This window comes from Leucoraja erinacea, chromosome 2, assembly GCF_028641065.1.
Source record: "Leucoraja erinacea ecotype New England chromosome 2, Leri_hhj_1, whole genome shotgun sequence".
NCBI classification, from domain to species: domain Eukaryota; kingdom Metazoa; phylum Chordata; class Chondrichthyes; order Rajiformes; family Rajidae; genus Leucoraja; species Leucoraja erinaceus.
Genome location: NC_073378.1, coordinates 115,938,174 through 115,954,382, shown reverse-complemented (window position 1 = coordinate 115,954,382; position 16,209 = coordinate 115,938,174). Strand labels below are relative to the sequence as shown.

The following is a 16,209-nucleotide window of genomic DNA, read 5'->3' as shown; positions in this document are numbered from 1 at the left end:
CCTCAACAATGGGCTACAGTGGAGCGCTTTGACAGCTTCAAGTTCCTAGTCATCCATATCATCAGTAACATACCAGGTCATCATCACACAGAAGCAATGATCAAGAAACCACAACAGCCTATTAATTTTTTAGGCATCTAAGAAGATTTGGCATGTCCACAAGGATTCTCTCGAGCTTCTACAGAAGTGCAGTAGAAAGTATTCTGATGGAATACACCACAGTGTGGTTTGGCAACTGCCCTCCTCTCAACTGTCTGAACCTGCAGAGTGGAGGATGGGACATCACAGGCTTGTCACTTCCTTCCATGCAGTCCATCTTCATCGGACGTTGTATCAGGAAGGCCGGAGGTCTCCTCAAGGATGCCCGCCACACTGGATGTTCCCTTTTCTCTGTTCTACCTTCTGGGAGAAGATGCAGCAGTTTGAAAAGTCAGATGTCTAGACCGAAGAACAGAATCTTCCCCACTACCATCTTACTCCTAAACCAATCATCTCTTCCACTCCCCATTCCCAGAGTTACCGTCATGTACTCAAACTACTCTTAACTACCCTATTTCGATTATTGCATTATTATACTTCAATATTCTTTGGCATTACTTCAGATTGTATCATTTTGCACCATTCTGTTGATTTGCACTCATCATTGTGATTATGGTATTTACCATTCATTACTGTATGTATACCGTTTACTCTGAGCTTTAAGAGAACTTTAAGAGAATTTCATTGCACCCTGGCATATACAATATAATGATAAACTAATCTGATCTGACCTGGAGGACCAATATTAGTTTCAAGATACAGTGTGGAAACAGGCCCTTTGGCCAACCGAGCCCACGCCGACAAGCAATTACCTGTACACTAGCTCTATCCTACACACTAGGAACAATTTACAGTGGTCAGTTAACCTACAAACCTGTACGTCTTTTGAATGTGGGAGGAAATCAGAGCACCAAGAAAAAACCCCACGCGGTCACAGGGAGAACATACAAACTCTGTACAGACAGCACCCATAGTCATGATCGAACTCAGGTCTCTGGCACTATGAGGCAGCATCTCTACCACTGCTCCACTGTGCTGTATGACTCCATGATGCTCTTTTGTTCATGTCTCCTTTGGTTTTCCCCCCACATCGCAAAGGCGAACAGGTTTTAGATTAATTGGTTTCCGTAAATTGTCCCTAGAGTGGAGCATAGAACTAGTATACGGGTGAACAATGGTCGGTGTGGACTCAGTGGGACAGAGGGCCAGTTTCTCCACGCTGTATTTCTAAACTCAACTATAAGGGAAACTTGGGGAGAGCGGTGATCTGACGTGCTTGGAGTGGGTGAATTCTTTCTTTTGGGACATGCTGTTGAAGATTCCTTGGCGAGATGCTGCAATGCATTTTGTAGATAATATATTCTGCCTGTTGCCACGATACCCGCAGAAAGGAAGGAATGAATATTCAATGTAGTAGACTTGAAGGGAATAGATAGGGTGAATGCGAAGAGTCTTTTACCCAGAGTAGCAGAATCAAGAATCAGAGGACATCGATTTAATACGAGACGGGATAGATTTAATAGGAACCCAAGGGGCTTTTTAACACAAAGGGTGGTGGTTGTATGGAATTAACTGCCAGAGGATGAAGTTGCAGCAGGTACTTTAAACAGTGTTTAAAGAACATTTGGATAGGTTAGGTTTAGATGGATATGGTGCAAATGCAGGCAGGTGGGACTAGTGCAGGTCGACTTTGGCAAGTTGGACAGAATGGGCAGTTTCCACGCTGTATGACTCTAACTCTATGACTATGATTGGATACCAATGAATGAAGTTGATTTGGCTTGGATGGTATTAAGCTTACTGGAATATGAGAATATGGCTGGAACTAGACTCACCCAGTCAAGTGGAAAATATTCCTTTCCACTCATGTGGATAGTAGGGAGCCCAGAGTTGAGAACATAAAGCTTTTACCTCGCTCTTGTATTTCAGCGATTGATTCAATTATATTTCTAATTGACGACAGCATTCAGTTTTTGTCCAGGGTAACATGGTTGAATGTCGAGGGAAGGTGGTGACATTCCAGTTGCAGATGGACATCCTATAGGACTTGCATGGTGCAAAATGGATCATCCCAAGCCTATACGTTGTCCATGCCTTGCTGCTTCAATTTCTGAGGCGTTATGAATGAAATAAACATTAAGCAATCATCAGCAAACATCCAAAGTTCCAATAATTTAGGAAAATGTCATTTGATGCTTATTTAACTGGAGAAGACCACAGCAAGGAATTTCAGTAACAAAGTCCTTGAATGAAACTACTGGCCTTTTTCAACCAAGCACTGTCTTCCTTTATTTAGTTGTTAGTTTTAAAGATACAGAATGGAAACAGGCCCTTTGGCCCACTGAGTCTGTGCTGTCGCACGATCACCCATATACTGGTTCTATCCTACAAACAGTGGCGGACTGGGTCTAAAAATATTGGTTGCCAGGAGACAAAGGGGGCCCACTTCATCAGGGGCCCACTTGATATAGGGGACCCACTTGCCATCGGGCAAGCTGACACCCTGGCCAGTCCGCCACTGCCTACAAACTAGGGACAATTTACAGAAGCCAATTAACCTACAAACCTGCATGTCTTTGAAATGTGGAAGGTAACCAGAGCACCCAGAGAAAACCCATGTGGTCACAGGGAGGACGTATGTACTCTGCACAGACAGCACCCGAGGTGAGGATCAAACCCGTGTCTCCAGCACTGAAAGGCAGCAATTCTACTGAAGCACCACTGTGCTGTCCCTAACGTGAGCTCTTATTATGTGAATCCACCCAGTGAAGAATTTTCTCCTTGATCCCCATTGTTCTACATCTTTAAGCCCCTGTCCCACTTAGGAGACCTAAACAGCAACCTCTGGTGACCTTGCCTGCCATCCAAAAAAAAAAAATCAAGGATGCGGTGACCTGCAGCCTCCTACCACCTCTCACGTATATGTTGAAAACCTTCCTCCACTATGAAGAAAACCGGCTTCGACTAGACCTGCGACTAAAAAATTATCGATTTTTAAAACGGCAACCTGTTTTTAGTCGAGGCCGGTTTTAAACATGATGAAAAAATAGCAGCAACCTAGATGAAGCCTCGACCACGCGGATACCACTTTCGACCATTAGGGAGAGTGACCAAAACCTTCGGTGATCTCATGGAAACCTTGGGTGGTGGGCAAGGTCACCAGAGGTTGCTGTTTAGGTCTGCTAAGTGGGACATGGGCTTAACAGGGTTACTTGGCCTTGAACAGAGTAATACTCAACTCATCATATTTCTCTGTCCATGTCTGTATAAAACTGTAATGACAACTTCTGTGCTGTCCTGGCATCAGTGAGTTTGCTATTGTGAGAGAATGGCCAATGATGAAACCATTGCTGATACATTACATCATATGTGGATGCTTCAAGGTAGATTGGTATGTCAAGAGAGTTTATTTGCAATATACGCTGATTTGAACCAGAACAATGAAATTCGTACCTTCTGCAGCTCAACCTCAGGCACATTCAACACAACAACAGCAGTAGAAAATATACAATTAATCACCAGTTACTCTAAGTTAAACGACACCATGGTGGGGCAGAAATTATACCGATTGGATTTGGATAGGATACACGTGATCAATTACCCACACTGTCAACCTCCGAGGAATTGAGAATGGAATCCATCACACTCTCAGCAAACCTCCCAAGTTCCAGTATCAAAGTTGGTCACACCTGTACGGTTGGTAGCACAAATAGCTAGACTTGAGATGCAGCTAAATCTGGAACAGCAACAAAATATTCCTGCATCCATGTTCAAATGTGTTTTTTTTATATATCACGGTGAACAAATCGAATTGGCAGAAATCTGGCTTTGGAGTTGCTGGGAAGCTCAGCATGTTGCCAACATGGATTACACGCTCTGCTGGCTGAAGATCACACAAAGAACCGTCCTCTAACCAAGGGAAGCCCCATAAGATTTCCAGTCCCCTTAGATGAGGAACAATAAAGTCAGTGCTCTTCATGATTTGAGAATTCAATATAAAATAGACTCATCAGCACAATATTAGGCCGTCATTATCAGAAACCATTTCTAAAGTTGCATTCTCTCAGCTCTGGTGCAAGTAGACATGCTGTCCTAAAAACGCATTGGATGCATTATATTCAGAGATGTGCAAATGAAATGCTTATATATACACTTAACGACAAAAGACATTTGACAAAGTCAGAGGTCGCAAATGGGTTTTACCATAAATAGCAGCGTAGCTCCACAAGATATGGTGAGAGTGTTTTGAGTCAGAATGGGTAAGAAGGATGCTGAGATATATATATGTATATGTATATATATATATATATATATACAGTCCAGCTTTATGTCTCAGGGTTGGTTATGTCACACTGAAAGATTGCCATCTCCAAGGCATCCCCACTATTCAACCCATTCCCTTTGTGCGTTGAATGCATAGGTGAGAGAGTGCGGAGCAGCACCTCACCGCTGTCTCGAGAAGAGGTTTCTAAAGGCGTTGTTGTAGTTCTTGTTGAAGGCGGTGTATATCAACGGGTTGAAGAAAGAATTGGAGTATCCAAGCCAGAGAAAGATGCTCTTCCAAATGGGAGGGATGTCGCAGGAGCAGAGAGGGTTGATGAGTTCAGTGATGAAGAATGGGATCCAGCACAGCACAAAGACCCCGATGAGAATGCCGACCATCAGAGCGGCCTTCTTCTCCTTCTGCTCCCGCCAGGTGTCACCGTCCGTCTGGAAGGTGACGGTGGCATGGCGAACGGTGAAGACCATCTCCGGTTGGTGGGAAGCCTCTTTCACCTGGGAGAAGACAGCGAGTATAAGTGGGGAAGCTCCCAAATACCAATCTCATCAAATGAAACACATTCCACAACAGAGAGTTTCATCAACTGCAAAGATATTTCACCCAAATTTAAACACATTCCACGGTGCACATTTTCATCAACTCTGTGAAGATTATTTCACCAAAACTTTTATTTTAGAGATAAGTATGGAAACAGGCCATGCGGCCCACTGTGTCTGTGTCCACCTCCGATCACCAGTGCACTAGCACTATCCTACACACTAGGGACAATTTACAAAGCTAATTAACCTACAAACCTGCATGTTGTCTGAATGTCGGAGGAAACCAGAGTACCCGGTGAAAGACTACGCAGTCTCTGTATAGACAGTACCTATAGTCAGTGGCGGACTGGGTCTAAAAATATTGGTTGCCAGGAGACAAAGGGAGCCCACTTGATATAGGGGGCCCACTTCATCAGCGGCCCACTTGATATAAGGGCCCACTTCATCAGGGGCCCACTTGATATAGGGGGCCCACTTCATCAGGGGCCCACTTGATATAAGGGCCCACTTCATCAGGGGCCCACTTGATATAAGGGCCCACTTCATCAGGGGCCCACTTGATATAGGGGGGTCACTTCATCAGGGGCCCACTTGATATAGTAGGTATGTTGCAATGCCTACCTGAAGCGACGCTGAAAATCTGTCGCTGCGGGTGTGCGCGATTTTGGCGCTGTTTAGAGGGGGCGGGTTTAAAACGCGATTTTCACTAGGCTGTTCCAATCGAAGATGTTCAGCCTAGTTAATTATTAACGAAAAATCGCTGGAAGACCCCGTCGCAAAAGCTATTATTAGTTTTAAAGGCCTTGTATAATAGTTATAGTAGTTTAAAAATCAATCTCTAAACCCGCGACCACCGGCAGCCATCAGGGTCAGCATAGAGCAGACAACAGAAGGTAGGTTGTTTATTTTTACATTAAAAAGGGCTTCTTAAGATCCCTTTATACAAAGTTTACGAATATTGCGAGTAGCTCATTTTGGGCCCATTATATCCTGCAGTATTTTTCTGGGCATTTGAGGGCACAAATCCACCGCAATGTGAACGTTCTAAACCAGTGCGTTCACAGGAACCCACTAGAAAGCTGATTTAAATGGACTTTAATTTACAGCAATTGAACACTAAATTCCTTTCATTTGGCCGATAAATTAATGTAAATGAGATTTTAAAATCATGTTTTATTGTGAATTATTTATGAATATTATTTGGACGCTTAGGCTATTTAAAAATGTTAATCATTTATTAAGAAATGGATAGATGTTTAGATCTAGTAATTGAAGTTTGAAATTAGCTACACTTGGGTAACTAACTAATTATATGCTTTAATTTCAGGTCATCCAAGTAAGATTATTTTATATTTGTTTCAGAATGGTTCAATCTACGATAACTGAAAATTTCATTCAGTTCTCTTAATTTTTAAGAAGGTTATGGCCTTTTGACAGCACACGATCACAGCTTTTTTGTTATGTCCATAGAAAATCAATAGGGAACAAGATGCTAATTTCCGAGTATGAAAATGGCCATAACGTTTTAAATACTTGAGATATGAAAGTGAATTAGGTGTCAAATTAAACTTCTTTTTATGCTTTATCTGATGGGATAAATTACAGACTTGATTTTTTTAATCTCAAAATTTTGTAACATTGCTAGATATAGGGGCCCACTTGATATAGGGGCCCCACTTAGGGGACCCACTTCATCAGGGGCCCACTTGATATAGGGGGCACACTTCATCAGGGGCCCACTTCCCATCGGGAAAGCCAACACCCTGGCCAGTCCGCCACTGCCCAGAGTCAGGATTGAACTCAGGTCTCTGGTGTTGTAAAACAGCAACTCTACTGCTGCGCCACTGTGCCACCCTAATTTTGACAGCGAATTTCAAGACTGGCTTTGCTTCCATCTCAATTTAAAATTTCACTCTTCCCTGCATTTTCTCACTTTCCACCCTTTCGTTTCTCTACCTTGTGTGCTTGTTCTCTCTATTTATCTTTACATTTAATTTATCCATTTCTCCTTTTCAGCAATCTCACATCTCGCCTGTAATTCCTCTGGGAATTTCCCCTCAATATTCATTTTCTTTCTGTCCATTCTCTCTATTCTATGCCTTTCCTAATTCTTTATTATTTTGCTCTTTCTCTGTAATTAGTCACCTTATTTTCTATTGTTCTCTCTCTCTCTTTCTCCATCTTCCTCTCCTTCTTCTTTACGTGCCTTTAGACATTAGAGATACAGCGCAGAAATAGGCCCTTTGGCCCACCGAGCACTATTAGCACTATTCTACACACTAGAGGCAACTTACAATTTTCACCAAAACCAATTAACCTACAAGCCTGTACTTCTTTGGAGTGTGGGAGGAAATTGGAGCATCCGGAGAAATGCGGTCACAAGGTGAACGTATAAACTCCATACAGACAACACCCACAGTCAGGATTGAAACCGATCCACTTACACACAGAGGGTAATGCAAGATCACAAAATTGCACAAAGCGCTGGTGTAACTCAGCAGGTCAGACAGCATCTTTGGAAAACATGGATACGTGACATTTTGGGTTCAGACCCTTCCCCAGCCTGAGGTGGATGTTTGGGAGTGTGGGGGAGAAAGGGGAGGGGGGTTGAGGGGAGATTGGGGTGAGTTAGACATTACTTAAAATTACAGCATTCAGTGTTCATGCCGTGGTGTTGTAAGCAACCAAGGTGGAATATGGGTTGCAACCTCTTCAGGGGAACACCCTGTAATGTATTGCAAGACTGGCTTTGTTACATTCTCAAAATTAAATTTCTTGCTTCCCTTTATTTTCTCTAGCTTTCCTTCCTTTCGTCTGTGTTCATGCTCCCTCTATCTCTCGTTGACACTAATTTATCTATTTCTCATCTTCAGCAGCCTCACGTCTGTCTCTCCTGCAACCTCTACACAGGAGGCCGTTCCCTTCCACGTTGCCCACTGCTCTGGCGTGGAACCATATACATGATCCTTTGTAGGGTGTTTAAGTCCTGGAGCTGATTGCCAGCATCACTGTGGAAGTCCCTTCATCAGAAGGACTGCAGTGCTTCAAGGACCTTCTCAAGAGCAATAACGGCTGGACTGCCCTGTAAAATGCACGTTCAGTGAAATGCGGAAATGTTGCCGAGTTATTTGCATGCACACATACCCCAAAGCATATGCATACATTTTGCACCAGATTTCACCAAATGATATTGCTCGCTCTCTCTGCCTCTCTCTCTCTTCTCTCCCTGCTTCTTACTGTCTCCCTCTCTCCCTGCCTCTCTCTCTGCTTGCCCCTCTCTCTCCCTGCCTCTGCCTCTCTCTCTCTGTTACGCTCTCTATCTCTTTGACTCACTCTCTCTTTGCCTCTCCCTCTCTGCCTCTCCCTCTCTGCCTCTCTCCTCTCTGCCTCTCTCTCCCTGCCTCTCCTCTCTCTCTCTCTCTCTCTCTGCCTGCCTCTCTCTGCCTCTCTCTCTCGCTCTCTCTTTGCCTGGCTCTGCCTCTCTCTCTTTTTGTCTCTGCCTCTTTCTCTCTATGCCCCCCTCGCTCTCTGCCCCCCTCTCCCTCTTTCTGTCTCAGCCCCCCCCTCCCTCTCCCTCTCTCCCTCTCTCTCCCTTCTCTGTTCAAGGGCTCTGCTTTATTCCTCCAGCCATCCTCCCCCTGTGGTCTTTATCCATTTTCTACCTCCTCTATTAGATCTGCTGTGCCTCTCTTGTCTTGGTAGTTTACATGCCCACGTGCCATCACCCTCTCACACTCACTGCCTTTCATTTATCCCCACTCACTCCGATTCACATTCTCGTTCCTTCAATCACTGCCTCTCCCTCATATTCACTTCCCCTCACACTCTCACCTTAATCCCCTCTCTCCCCCATGCACTCGTGCTTCCCGCTCTCATCTCTCTTTCTCTCACTCATTCTTCATCACGATTCCTCACTCACTATTCCCTCCATGATACACAATCTCTCACTCTCACTCATTCTCTCTCTCCCTCACCCCCTCCCTCACTTCATCTTTCTATTTCCCCACAAACTCATTCATGCTCTCTCATTCACACTTCCTCCCTCATTTATTCACTCTCTCCTTTACTCTCTACCTCTCTCATTTTCTCTCTCACTCGTTCTCTTTCACTCATTCACTGTCCCTCCCTCCCCCACATTCTCTCTCTCTCTCTCATACACCACTCTCCCTCATAGTCTCACTCTTCCTCACTTATCCCCACTCTCCCTCTATCTCAAGCACACATTCCCTCTCTCTCCCTCACTCTCCCCCTCTCTCTCTCCCCACCCATCCTTTGCTCTCTTCCTCACGCACTCTTCCCTCTCTCTCTCTCATTCACTTATTCCCTTTCTCTGATACTCACGATATCTCCTCCTCACTCTACCCCCCCCCCCCCCCCTATCTCCCGCACTGTCTGCCTCACTCACTCTGACTCTCTCACTCACTCTTCCACTTTCTCTCGCTTCCTCTCCCCTACGCTCTCTTTCTCCCCCCTCGCTCTGTAGCCATCTCTTTCCCCCCCTCCCCGGCGCCCCCCCCCCCCCCTCTCTCTCTCCCCAGTCAGTCTCTCTACCACTCCGTTATCCCTCTTCATTTGTTTAACTTTCCTCCCCCCATGCCCTAGTTTGACCATCGCCTCCCGCTTCCTGTCTCAGTGTGTGTTTGCCCACCCACCCACACTAGCCGCCTGCTTTGCTCCCCCGATCAATAACGCGCCGGGCGAGATATTGTACCTCTACAACCTCAGGCATCGGGGTGATCGTGTTGGTGCGGCGGGAACCGATCCGGAATTTGGCTGCCTTGTATATTTTCCAGTAGACGAAGAGGACTACGCAGAGAGGCAGGTAGAACGCCCCGAAGGTGGAGAAGATAGTGTAGGAAGGCTCCTGGCTGACTTGGCATTGTTCTTCCTGCTCGGAGTAGGTCTTGCCCCAGCCGAAGAGCGGCGAGAGGGAGATGACCGAGGAGAGGACCCAAGTCAGGATGATCATGATGTTGGAGATCTTTTTCCTGGTTTTCAATGTGTACTCCAAGTGCCGGGTGATGGACCAGTACCGGTCCAGGGCGATGGCAGTCACGTTCCATATGCTGGCAGTGCAACACAGGACATCGAAGGAGATCCACACCTGACACAGGACCTTGCCCAGTCTCCAGCGCCGTCCGTCCAACTCATGGACCAAGCTCAGCGGCATGACCAGGGCGGCCACCATCACGTCCGAAATGGCCATGGAGGCCACTAGGTTGTGGGGCACCCGGTGAAAGGTCCTCACCCGCAGGATGGTCACCAGGACCAGGACGTTCCACAGGAAGGTAGCCAGGACCAGGATCGCCAACAAAGTCAGGACAATGATGCTGAATATCGATGCCGGCTTCGGGGACAAGTCCGCGGATCCCGTCCAGTTGCCCCACGGCGTGTGGTTGGACAAAGCCATGGTGTCCCACCAAGTCCTGAACGTGGGACAAAGGGGTTGGCGTTTTAAAAAAAAAATGCGGTGGCGAGCAGCCGTCTTTAAGTACCAACTCGGGACCGCTCTCCCTCCCCCATCTATCGTCGCTCCTTGCTCCGCGCCTCCACCGGACCCGGCGAGATGTCCAGGATAAATTCCTTGCCAAACCTGGTTCAGGATAGAAGCAGACGAGGTTTGAGCTCAAGTGGTTTTGTCAGGAGTGTTGCATTGAATTTAGAATTACACCGCGCCGGGTTTAAGTAAAACACGTCGCAGCCGGGCTCCAGCCGCTGCTGCTGCTCGGAGCGGACCTTGTGTTTAAGGTGTAAGAGAAGAGAGATCAGATCCGAGTTGTTTTAAAGGGAGGGAGGAATACTTACGTCAACACAAGCAGCTGACCCCAGCGCTCAGTTTATAAGCGGTCGCCCCTTGTCGCCGAATCCGTGCGGTACAGCGAGTGCTCATGGATTTACAGCGCGCCGCTCGACCACCTCCTTTAGCAACGCTACCTATTCCTTTAGCAATGGGTGTTTGGACAAAGCAAGCCGAGAAAACGGCCACAGCCAGCGGCAATTGGCTGAACGTGTGAGCGAGGGGACCCTAGTTAATGGGAATCAATTAAATCTTCTATTTCTGACCATTAACCCCATAAACACACAGACGGCTGGCTCTGCACACACACACAGTTTTAGTTGAGTTCAGAGATACAACGTGGAAACAGGCTGATCAACCCACCGAGTCCACGCCGGCTACACTCAGGACAGTTTGCAGAGGCTAATTAACCTCCAGACCTGTACGTCTTTGGAGCGCGGAAGGAAACCGGAGCGGCTGGGGAAAACCCACGAGGTCACAGGGAGAATGTACAAACTCCGTACAGACAGCGCCCTTAGTCAGGAACGATCCCGGGCGCTGTAAGGCAGCAACTCTACCGCTGTGCTATTGTGCCGGCCCATAGTTTAGTGATGCAATCTTTGGCCCACCCGAGTCCACGCTAACCACCGATCACCCGATCATTCCATGTCTCTATTATCCCTGCAGAAACAAGGAACTGCAGGTTTTAGGTAATGCACAAAAGGAAACAACATGCTGGAATAACTCAGCGGGCCAGGCAGCACCCCTGGAGAACATGGATAGGTGACGTTCCAGGTCCAGACCCTTTCAGTTTAAACCAGTTTTCAGTACGAAGAATGATCCTAACCGGAAACATCACCTATCTCAAATGCTCTGAGATATCGCAGTGGAGTAGATGAAATGAGGAGATATCGTAGTCCTGGAACTCACTGACTGAGGGGTGGTAGAGGCAGGAATATTCACTAAGTCTTTACTTGAAACAAAATACAGAGTAACTGGAGTAATTCAACGGCTCGGGCAGCATCTGTGGAGGCAATGGACAGACGATGTTTTGGGGTCGGGACCCTTCCTCAGTTCGAAATTGTTAAGGTGAGTGGATTTAATAGGAACTTGGGGGGTAACTTTTTTACACAAAGGTGGTGGGTGCATGGAATGAGCTGCCGGAGGAAGTAATTGAGGCAGGTACCATCGCAATGTTTAAGACGCGTTTAGATGGGTATATGGATAGGGTAGGGCAGATTGAGAGGGAGATGGGCCGAACGCAGGCAGGTGGCACTAGAGTAGATGGAGCATGTTGGTGAGCGTGACTAACTTGGGTAGAAAGTTCATTAGTGCATAAGTTCTAGGAGCAGAATTACGCTATTAGGCCCGATCTAGTCTACTGCACCATTCAATCGTGGCTGGTTTGTCTATCTCTCTCAACTCCTGCCTTCTCCCCATAACCCCTAACACTGTCTCCATGCTGTGTGACTATGAAATGTCGCCTATCCATTCCCTCCACAGATGTTGCCTGACCCACTGAGTTCCTCTGGCAGTTTGTGCTTTGGTCAAGATTCCAGCACCTGTAGTTCTTTGTGTCTCAATTTCATTGCCCTGCCCCTCTCGGAACATCAGTCGCATACTTCACTGCCAGGTCCCCGAAAAAAGTGACCCGGGAAGTTTAAAAAAAAAATGAGACTCACAACATCCTAGCATGGAACGCTCCGGGCTGAACACTGGGAAATGGGATTGGTATAGGTTGGCATTGGTACGGAGGCAGTGGGCTGAAGGGCCTGTCTCCACGCTCTGCGACTCAATGCAACTGTTCAGGGTGCGTGTTGACATGACCGGGTTACACGTTTCACTGCACAGTCTGGGTTGTCATAAGTTACCGTCAATTGAACAATGAAATTCTTATTTGCAGCAGCATAACAGGTCTGTAAATGCAATAAGATCATAAGACATAGGAGCAGATTACGCCATTTATCCCATAACATTTGCTCCACCATTCGATCGTGGCTGATCTGTTGTTCCCGCTCAATCCCATTCTCATGCCTTCTCCCCATAACCGTTGACAACCTTACTAATCAAGAACCTATCAATCTCCGCTTTATGAATACCCAATGACTTGGCCTCCATCTCAGCCTGTGGCAATGAATTTCACAGATTCACCACCTACAGAAATTCCTCCTCACATAGATAATATATAATCAATAAAAAGTAAATACTTTAATATAGCCAATACGAATGCTGTCTGTACGGAGTTTGCAAGTTCTCCCTGTACAAGTTCTCGAGCCAATACAACACAGAAGGCAATTAAATTACGAACCTGCACGTTTTTGGAATGTAGGAGAAATCCGGAGCACCCGGAGAAAACCCACGTGGTCACAGAAAGAAGGTCCAAACTATACTGACAGCGCCGGAGGTCAGGATCGAACCCGGGTCTCTGGCAATGTAAACCAGCAGCTCTCAATCTGAAGAAGGGTCTCATAAAATTTAAAGTAATAGGCGTAGAATTAGGCCTTTCGGCCCATCTAGTCTATGGCTGACCCATCTCTCCCTCCTAACCCCATTCTCTAGCCTTCTCCCCATAACCTCCGACACCCGTACTAATCAAGAATCTATCTATCTCTCTCTCTCTGCCTTAAATAGATTCATTGATTTTGCCTTAACAGCTTTCTGTGGCAAATAATTCCACAGATTCTTGATCCGAAGCGTCGCCCATTCCTTTTCTCCAGAAATGCTGCCTGTCTCGCCGAGTTACTCCAGCACTTTGTGCCTGTGTTCGATGTAAACGGGTATTAGCAGTTCCTTCCTACACAGCTCTACCATATTCGGGGAACCGTGTCGGTAAGGATAGCCCGGACAGCAGCCGTGTGTTGATGGTTTAAATATAGGAACCGGGGATTGGAGCAGTATCGCTGCCTCCTGACAACATCGCCTAGCGCAAAGCAACACTTGCCAGCAGCTGCAAGCCCACGATATCTGACTGGATGGGGGTGAACAACGCGCGGTGGCTGGGAAGCGTCGAATAGAAAGAACGGTGCCAACAAACACACAGAGGGATCGCTGTTCCTTCTCTGTGTGGGGCAAGTCCAGCAATGTTATGGCCACACCCCAGAGAACCATACAGCACAAAAACAGGCCCTTCGGTCCATCTCGTCCATGTCGGCCAAGATGCCTCATCTATACCAGTCTTAATTGCAAATGGGGCTCTTTAATTTACTTTAAAAAAAAGAGCAGCGTATAAGTTAAAATGCAAAACACAAGCGATGCCCGAGACACACGGGATAGAGAGGCAGACAAAGTGTGTTGGAAGGAACTGCAGATGCTGGTTTAAACTGAAAATAGACACAAAAAGCTGGAGCAACTCAGCGGCACAGCGGGAAGAAGGGTCTCGACCCGAAACGTCACCCATTTCTTCACTCCACAGATACAGCCTGTCCCGATGAGTTACTCCAGCTTTTTGTGTCTAGCGAGGCAGACTGGAGCAGCCGGAGTAAACCCACGCGATCACAGGGAGAACTTGCAAACTCCGTAAAGACGGCACCCATATCGTACTCGTACTCGGCTCTCTACTACTCTGCCACCGTGCCACCTAAAACCTTGCCCCCCTCGCCTTGGGCCAAACGCTATGGTATTTATATAGATAGGTGCAAGGAACTGTAGACGCTTTAAATGCATAAAAGGACTAAAAGTGCTGGAGCAACTCAGGCAGCGTCGTTAGAGAACATGGATATGGGATGTTTCGAGTCGGGTCTGGCTAATGAGAGTTGAAGCTGCAAGCGCTGGATTTATAACACCAGTGGTACACCGGGAGAACGCAAGGTTCAAGTAAAGAAAACACCCTACCGCTACTCTGTCTGAAGAAGGGTCCGAACCAAAACGTCACCTATCTCCAAAGATGGTGCCTGACCCGCTGAGTTACTCCAGATGTTTTTGTTTTTAGAGTCTTACAGCGTGGAAACAAGCCCTTCCACATAACTTGCCCACGCCGGCCAACATGCCCCCATCCACCTGCCTGCGTTTGGTCCAGATCCCTATAAACCTTTCCTATATTTCTTAAACGTTGCAAACGTCTATCTTTGGTATAAACAGCATCTGCAGTTCTTTGTTTCAACGAGAATCGTAGGATCGTTGGCAAATGTACACTCACACAGATTATACCAGTGCCCCCATTCATTTTACCTTTGCGAAAGGTCTGCCCAATTAGTCCCTCTCCGCCGCCACTGCCGCCCACCTACCCGTCTTCTTGCATCGAGTTTTTTTTCCCCCAGCAGCTTTAGTGCAAATAATTAGTCGGGTTTTAGGTTTGCGATTGTTCGAAGGACAACGATTGATTTCGTGTTACCGTTCCGAATTCTGACGGCGAATCCCCTTCTCCTCGTTATCTCTTGGACAGACACGGTTTACAGACTCGCCACCCGATGTTCGACAATGTTAATTCACAATAAGCGCAAAGGATCCGGATAGCAGAAATGTGAAATGAACACAGGCGCTGACCGCCGCCTTCATCTTTCTGACAGTAAGATGTTGTTTCCATTTGCACCTCCCGTCACCTCATCCATACCACATTGTCAAATACTCTCATTAGCTTACAGATGATCTCCAATTATGCCGTTCCCTTCAAATTCTTTCGAATATGACACAAAAGGCTGGAGGTGACACAAAACTCAGCGGGCCTGGCAGCATCTCCGGAGAAAAGGAATAGGTGACGTTTCGGGTCCAGACAGCTGAGATGCTACCAGAACCGCCGAGTTACTCCAGTAGTTTCTGTCTATCTTCGGTATAAACCAGCATCTGCAGTTCATTCCTCCCTTTCTTTCCTGAAGAAGAGTCTGGACCCGAAAGATAACCTATCAACGTTCTCCATAAAAGCTGAACCAAAGAGTTGTTGACGCTGGTTTACCGAAAAAGACACAACGTGCTGGAGTAACTCGGGGGGTTAGATAACATCTCTAGAGAACATGGATAGGTGACGTTTCGGGTCGGCACCCTTCTTCCGAAGGGAAGGGAACTTATCCATGTCCTCCAGAGATGCTGTCTGATCAATAGACAATAGACTATAGGTGCAGGAGCAGGCCATTTGGCCCTTCGAGCCTACACCGCCATTCAATGTGATCATGGCCGATCATCCCCAATCAGTTCCTGTCTTTCCCCATATCCCCTGACTCCGCCATTTTTAATAAGTTACTCCAGCAATTTGTGGGGTTTTTTTTGCAAACCAGCTTTTGCAGTTCCTTGTACCTCCATTTTACTGCTCCACCACGAAATCTCCTCAAGATGTGCTTACTTTGAGGAAGTTCTACTCCTCTCTTGGACGGGAGTTCTGTGGGACCCTATCTCACTGCTGCTCTCCCCCCCCCCCCCCCCCCCCCCCCCACTGTGGTTCCTCAGAGTCTGAAGAAGGTGAAACACTCAGTAGATCTAATAGCATCTGCGGAAAGAGAAAATAAACATTTGTTTCAGGTGGTGATCTCTTCATCAGGACTGAAAAATATGAGTTGTTCTTGCAGTTCCGTTTTTATTTCAGATTTTCAGCATTTGCAATAAAAAAAAAATATTCACTCATGTGTGTGTGTGTGTGTGTGTGT

General features: G+C 46.7%; 1 protein-coding gene across 2 annotated transcripts; it reads right to left on the bottom strand.

Annotated features, from left to right (window-relative positions):
- Positions 1-3,352: 3,352 nt before the first annotated feature.
- On the bottom strand, positions 3,353-13,240 carry LOC129714554 (5-hydroxytryptamine receptor 5A-like). Of its 2 annotated transcripts, none has more exons than XM_055664259.1 (2): positions 9,572-13,240; positions 3,353-4,815 (listed from the first exon to the last, which is right to left on the bottom strand). In XM_055664259.1, the coding sequence occupies exons 1-2, from the start codon at positions 10,268-10,270 to the stop codon at positions 4,483-4,485; spliced, it is 1,032 nt and encodes a 343-aa protein (XP_055520234.1). In that variant the 5' UTR covers positions 10,271-13,240; the 3' UTR covers positions 3,353-4,482. The 2 variants fall into 2 exon arrangements, with proteins under 2 accessions (XP_055520234.1, XP_055520242.1); XM_055664267.1 differs by having other exon boundaries at positions 9,581-13,240.
- Positions 13,241-16,209: the final 2,969 nt, after the last annotated feature.